This window comes from Pundamilia nyererei, unplaced genomic scaffold (assembly GCF_000239375.1).
Source record: "Pundamilia nyererei isolate P.nyererei 1_Seehausen unplaced genomic scaffold, PunNye1.0 scaffold00119, whole genome shotgun sequence".
In the NCBI taxonomy this organism is placed as follows: Eukaryota; Metazoa; Chordata; class Actinopteri; order Cichliformes; family Cichlidae; genus Pundamilia; species Pundamilia nyererei.
Genome location: NW_005187520.1, coordinates 2,023,916 through 2,030,415, shown reverse-complemented (window position 1 = coordinate 2,030,415; position 6,500 = coordinate 2,023,916). Strand labels below are relative to the sequence as shown.

The window sequence follows — 6,500 nt, the reverse complement described above, 5'->3', positions numbered from 1 at the left end:
AAAAAAAAAAACAAATAAAATGAAGTCAGTTAAATAAAAGTAAAAGCATTTAACATTAACAGAGCATTCTTTCCATGAAGGTGTTGAGTATCAGTTTTCACTTTTTGTGATCAGTTGACGACGTCAGCTCACTGTTGCAGTTTTAAAGGTCAATGATGGTGCGTCGTTACTCTGGAACATGGTCGATCTGCTCCTTAATATGGGTGGATACTCCATCTAACCATCACCAGAGGTCCACAACCCTGTTTGTCTGAACCTCATTAAATTCATGTCTAGAACTTCCTGCTAGCAACTACAGAGCATCTCCAGACTCTGCTCGTCCTCTCAGGCACGAAACCCTCAATCACACCTTCATCACCTCCAGCCTGGAGTGCTCTGCCTATCAAAGCCCTCCACATGCTGCACTTAGCTCAGGACTTTGCTTTGAGGTCTTACATGCCTTCGCTGACGAGAACAGCGGACTCCCGGCACATCGTTTTCAAACCCCCCGCGGTCTTTCACTACTCAGGTTAAACATGATATACAAGTCACAAAAATTTTATTGTATGGCTTTTTTTTCAGTGTTTTATTTGTTCCTGAGTAAATTGGTCTGGTGAGAATAAAGTTATAGTTTTCACATAGCTGAATCAAACAGAACACAGATTAAACAGAAGTGTGAGATGGTAGCGAATTTACTCCGGTGTCCTGTTATATTTGAGGGGGCAAGAAGCAGACGGCTGACTTTAAAACTCTACCGAGACAATCTGCAAAATTCATTAAAAGTTTAATAAATGATCATATTGTCTTTTTTTTTTTTAAAGTTAGCACATACCTTAAACACCTAAAGCTGTAAGCTAATGATAGTTATAACAGCAGATGCTTGCTGGTGCAATGAGCTGTACGTTTTAAGTCCAATGGATGCATGATCTGATTAGTTGACTATCACAATAATCGTTTGTGGCAGCCCTACTGTCATTAAACTCCCAAATTTCCTTTAACCCTTTAAAGCCGGTCGGAGCAGGCACACTCCGTTTTGCGTAACTATTTTTAAATCCCGGTAGAACCGGAACCACGTAAGCTAGCGCAATAATTTTTTTTGCATATGAAACCAGATGAGTTCTACTTACATCTTATGCCATCAGCTTGTGCTAGGCCACGGTTTCCTTCCACATAAAGCTTTGCAAAAATTGCATAAAAAGCGCTTGCAGGAACAAAAACATAATATTCCAGAAACGGGCTTTGCTGATCCAATTAGCTGTTCAGAACACTTCCTCCATTGAAATAGACGTCAGTGCGAACTATCGCATGTCCGCCATTACCTCCCCGAAACCGGAAGTGATGTCATTTTCGTGGAAAATGTAGTTTTTTACTTATAGGCCTTATAAGCCTTTACTGGTGTTTTTAAAAGTCATGTTTGACTTTATGCTTTTCTGAATAGTTTCTAGGATGCTTAGAACTCGAATTGCACTGCTTTAAATATTTTATTTTTATGCACATGCTGTTTTCTCTGCAAATTTGCATTATAGGATTGGTTTTTGTTTTTTCTGCAGTATATAAAAATTGGTGTATCTCAAAAATAAAACTATGAAGGCACTCAAAATAAATTTCCTGTTGTAAACTATTTTTTGCAACTTTTTTGTATTTAAAATTTTGAGGGATAAACCTCTTAAATTTAGAGTAGAAAATGTGTTTAAAAAAACAAAACAACAATTTTCACATTTTTTGTAGTTTATTGCACTTTTTTTGCAATTTATGTAGTTACTATGGACTTAATGCATACATATTATTAAAAATTGGGCTATAATGGTTGTATTGATGTATAGCAACTTGAAATGCTCCCAGAAATGGCTCCACAGCATGTAAAAATATAATATAAGCTCTGGCGGACTTGGTTCTATGGTAGGTCTTAAAGGGTTAAAATCCTTCTCCTCACCTATAAATCCCTCCATGCTCTTGCCTCCCAGGATTTATCTGATCTTCTCTTACATCCCATCTCAGATTCTACCTTCCACAGATAAAAACTTACTATTCAACCCTCAGACTGCAGTCTTTCAGAGACAGCCTTCAGTGCTCTTGAATGCTGCCTGCTCACTGACACCTTTGACTTTTTGTATAAAGCGGCCCTGGGTTCCAGTTTTGTCTTATTATTATTCTTAAATATAGAGAATAACACAGAGATACAGCTCTGTGGCCGTCTTACTTCTCCTTCCTGACTACGTAGAGCTGGATGCTGTTGATGTCTTGGTAGGATGGAAGGCGGCCTCCGCTCCAGTGGACAATCATGGAGGACTCGAAGTAGTGCCCTCGGGTCTGCTCCAGCACGACCACCTGACCCCAGTGAGTGTGCAGCATCAGCTCCCAGCTCACATTCAGGTTCCTGCAAAAATCCAGTGAATAAATCTTTATTACACATACAGGAAACACGGGCCGCCCCGGAGTTCAACCAGGAACCATTTTAGTGACTTAAACAACCATTTATCCAGTTATGGGTCACAAACTCATGAAACCGACTAATCGAGCCTGAAATAAAGAAACAGAAACACTTTTGGAATAACCTGAAGAGGTAGCGGCTCGTACCTGAGCACCCACTCAGTCTGCTGGGGCAGGCCGGTGAATGGGCCGATGTCTCTCAGCTCTCCTCTCCACTTGTTCATCTCTCGCCCAGTTATCATCCTGAAGTACATCCACTTCCAGCAGCTCGTCGATTGATCCTCCGCTGGCTCCATCTTCACCGCCACGTTGCCCGCCGCTTTTGGCTTCCACCCAAACTCTGACATGTAGATCCTGTACCACAAGACGCTGGAGAGAAAAATGTTTCTTTTGCATGTTTCTGCTGTTTGGGCAGGAGCTTCTAATCTCACCACCTGGTGGGTAGATGAATCCTTCCACCTGCTGGCTGCAAGGGTGTATTACTCCAAGTGTTTCTAGGCTGTGTTCATGTTGCAGCTCGGCAGGTTTTGATGTTGTGAATTTAAAACGTCCTCCCAATTTTTTAGGACAGAAAACAATCACAGGTCTGTTTGTTGCATTTACATTTTTAAAAAGTATTAAACACTTTCAGCTGCTTCATAGAGCCCTGCATATTTAACACAGTCCACATTTAATGAAAACTAAACTGAGATGCAGGCACTGCTGGAAATCCGGGCGCGTAAAATTCAGGATATACTGCTGAACCCATCTGATGCAAGGCTGTGCAGGTGTGCTTCGTCTTACTCGTCATTGGTGAGCTGGTAGAAGAGCTTGCTGACGTGGCTGATGCAGAACAGCGAGGACACGTCCAGGTACGACAGAATCTTGTGCAGAATCTCAGACGGCATCCTGGAGAAAAGATGAGCAGAAAACACGGTGAGGCCACAGAAATTTAGGATTTTTGTGCCGGTCGCAAAAATTTACCTGTACCTTTTAAAGGAGCCCTACTGTGCATGATTTTGCATGATTCACAGTCCAAATATCCTCAGTTATGTTATCCTGGGCTTTGTGCGGCCTGGGAGTGGGCAGATTGATCCAAATATCTACAGTATTGATTCCATTATTGCCATTAGAGTCTATGTTAACTTCAGTGATAGGAATAACGGCATTAACTGTAGCGGCGTTACTAACAGCGTTACTTTTTTCAGAAACTAGTAATTTAACTAATTACTATTTCTATTGTTATAATGAAGTTACTGTTACTAACAAGAAAATGTGATGCAGACGAGTTACTATTTTTCAACACACAGACTATTGAAGCCGTCTTCAGCCAACTAGGAGCTGAAGACAGCTTCCTGGCAGCACACAAGTGCTGCTGATTGGCTGAGGAGGAATAAAGTAGTCATGGCAAACCAATCACATGACCAGTTTAAGATGACATAGCAACAAGATGCTATGTCAACCCAAGAAAACCCTGAGTGTCTTTTTGTGTTAAAAGTGGGGACTTTAAACAACATTCCAGTTTTTAAATTGTGTTGGAAAAAACAAACAAAAAAAAAAAACAGAGTTATGATTAAAATAAAATATTTGTGATGTTTTTTCCTGAATATTATGGTTATGTCTACTGAAGAAAAGGGAAAAACTGTTTTCTAAAAAAAGCGCTTGCAAGAAATCTTGCAACCAAAAAAAAAAAAAAAAAAAAAGAAAAAGACAAAGAAAGCGAGAGTGTGTTTTGAGATGTGAGAGATTTGTGACACTTAGCATCTTCGGAGTGTGTAGTTAGTGGGTTGTGAAGACAATCATTTTGTTTTGTGTGTCAGAACAATGAGGTGACTGTTGAATGTCACTGTTGCTGCCAAAAAGCCACCAAGACAGATTACAGTGTAAACCAGGGGTCGGCAACCCTAGGCACACGTGCCACAGCTGGCATGCGAAGGGTTAACTGATGACACGACCATAGCTGGACTGGCCATCAGGCCGATGGTGATTTTTCGTTTTTATGGGCCGATGATTTTATTTTATTTTTGTAACAGTATAAACACTGAAAGGTGGTGGATTGGCCAGATGCTGGTCGATGTGTAAGAATAACTCAGTTGTTTGGTGGTGGCTATGGCGGAGCTTCCACAGAGGCAGGTGGATGAGGGAAAGGGAAGGCAGGAGGAGGAGAGACCCGAGGCGCCCGCCGGTCCCAGTGTCAGGTGAACTGAATTTCAGGTGAACTGAATTTCAGGTAAGAAGTTATGACTGCAGACTATCTGGGTCAGATATAAAACAAGTTTAGGTGGAGTTTATTTTCGTTGTGCGAACTTTATTTTATTCATAAGGTTAGTTAGTAGAGTTTCCAACTGTCCCGTAAAAAATGGAATTGTCTCGTATTCAGAGAAAATATTACGCGTTTCATATTGAGTAAAGGAATACAGTTTGTCCCGGACTTAAGCTAGAATGAAAAAAGACAAAGCTGGAGTTATTCTGTGTCTTTATGCTGCTTGTCTTCTCTCATTCTCTCCCCTCCCTCTCCTGTTTCTACTTCAATCATGAAACTGATCAATGATCAGCTGATCGGCTTTTCTGACGCAAGTCCTGTCTCTCTTGTTTGTTTATCGCCCACCCCTGGTGTAAACGCTGGCTCAAGGTGGGAAACAGTACGAATGATACACCACCTGCTGTCAAGTGCTCCTCTATCTTATAGTGGACAGAAATTATTTTTTGGAGTGACTCAAATAATTTCTGTGGAATCTTATTGACTCTTAAAACATGTTTGTGGTTGTTACAGTAAAAATAAATTTTCTCTATTCTGAGTTTGTGTGTTAGTCTGACTGGACCAAATTGTGTTAATACAGTATGTCAAAATGAAAAACTAACTGTAAATTCAGATATGTGCGTTTGTCCTGAAAAGAACGATACCTAACAAGACAAGATAAATAGTTTCTAAAGGTGAAATGAAAGTAAATATAACTACTTTTTCAAAATAACTTGTCCAACACTGGTTAGCTTACCTTTCCACCAAGTTCACTTTGGGAATTTCTGCTTTTTTGTTGTCTGTCGGTGCTTCTCGACATCTACTTAAAAATGACGAGAAAAATAATCATAATCATTTTTAATCAAAATTTTAATTCAGTAATACATTAACTTAACGGGGGGTATTTACCGGGGCTCGTTCCCGCCACACTGCCTCTGGTTTGGGGACTCTGAAGTCGGCCACCTACGGCCGCCGGTCTGTCTTCTGCTCGGTCGCCTGGGACCTGGCCGTCCTTTGCCGCGACCCTGCTGCAGTCTCTCCAGAACTGGCTGGTTCCACTTGTTCTGAGTCTGGGGAAAACTGCGGGAAATTTCACTCTCTTTCTCCGCCATGATGGATCCGTTTGAAGCTGTTGGCCGCGTTCACAATGAGGCCGTGGCTTCCGGACAGCTCTCACCTTCACAATAAGAGCCTTACCACTAGATGGCAGCCACGCGTTGGCTAAGCAGCTCCACAGATTCATGCAGCATTTCTTAAATATTTAGCATTATTCTACCGTTTTTAATCATTTACCATTACCTGTGCACATGTTTTATCCCAACAGAGGTGGCTCTAACAGCCATAAGAATAGTTTGTTCTACCCCTAACAATGGCATCCTTCACTTGGGTCCCTGTATATCTATGCCACCGGTGTCAAACTCCGGTCTCCAAGGGCCGGTGTCCTGAAACCTTTACATGTGTTCCTGCTGCAACACACCTGAATAAATTTAGTAAATCATTAGCAAGACTTTTGAACTTGACTGCATGCTGAGGTGACAATTCAGCCATTTGATTCATGTTACAGCAGCTCATCAGTGAATGAACATGGAGTAATAAAAGTAATTTGTAAATACATTGTTGCAAACACTTACATTTATTTAAATTTACTTGAGTAGGATTAGGGAGTGCATGTCACCTCAACATGCAGTCAAGTTCTGTAGTCTTCCTAATGACCTACTAATTTTATTCAGGTGTGTTGCAGCAGGGACAGATGGAAAGGTTTCAGGACGCTGGCACTCGAGGACTGGAGTTTGACACCCTGATATGCTTTTTAATACTCTTTCTCTTATTTCTCTTTACTGCTGTACCACGTGTGAAACAAAATAAATAAATC

The 6,500-nt window shown here is 41.1% G+C and overlaps 1 protein-coding gene across 2 annotated transcripts in view; it reads right to left on the bottom strand.

Moving 5' to 3' along the window:
* The window catches only part of LOC102214158 (F-box only protein 15-like), an 8,600-nt gene extending 2,531 nt beyond the window's left edge, over positions 1-6,069 (bottom strand). The window contains exons 1-5 of one of the 2 annotated variants that reach the window (XM_005742327.2): positions 5,537-6,069; positions 5,385-5,450; positions 3,193-3,297; positions 2,557-2,778; positions 2,180-2,356 (exon numbers count right to left, since the gene is read on the bottom strand). In XM_005742327.2, the coding sequence (XP_005742384.1) occupies positions 2,180-2,356; positions 2,557-2,778; positions 3,193-3,297; positions 5,385-5,450; positions 5,537-5,739 (773 nt within the window). In that variant the 5' untranslated portion in view covers positions 5,740-6,069. The remainder of the gene's footprint in view (positions 1-2,179; positions 2,357-2,556; positions 2,779-3,192; positions 3,298-5,384; positions 5,451-5,536) is intronic. The other variant, XM_013913184.1, reaches the window with a different exon arrangement.
* Between the last annotated feature and the right edge of the window lie 431 nt (positions 6,070-6,500).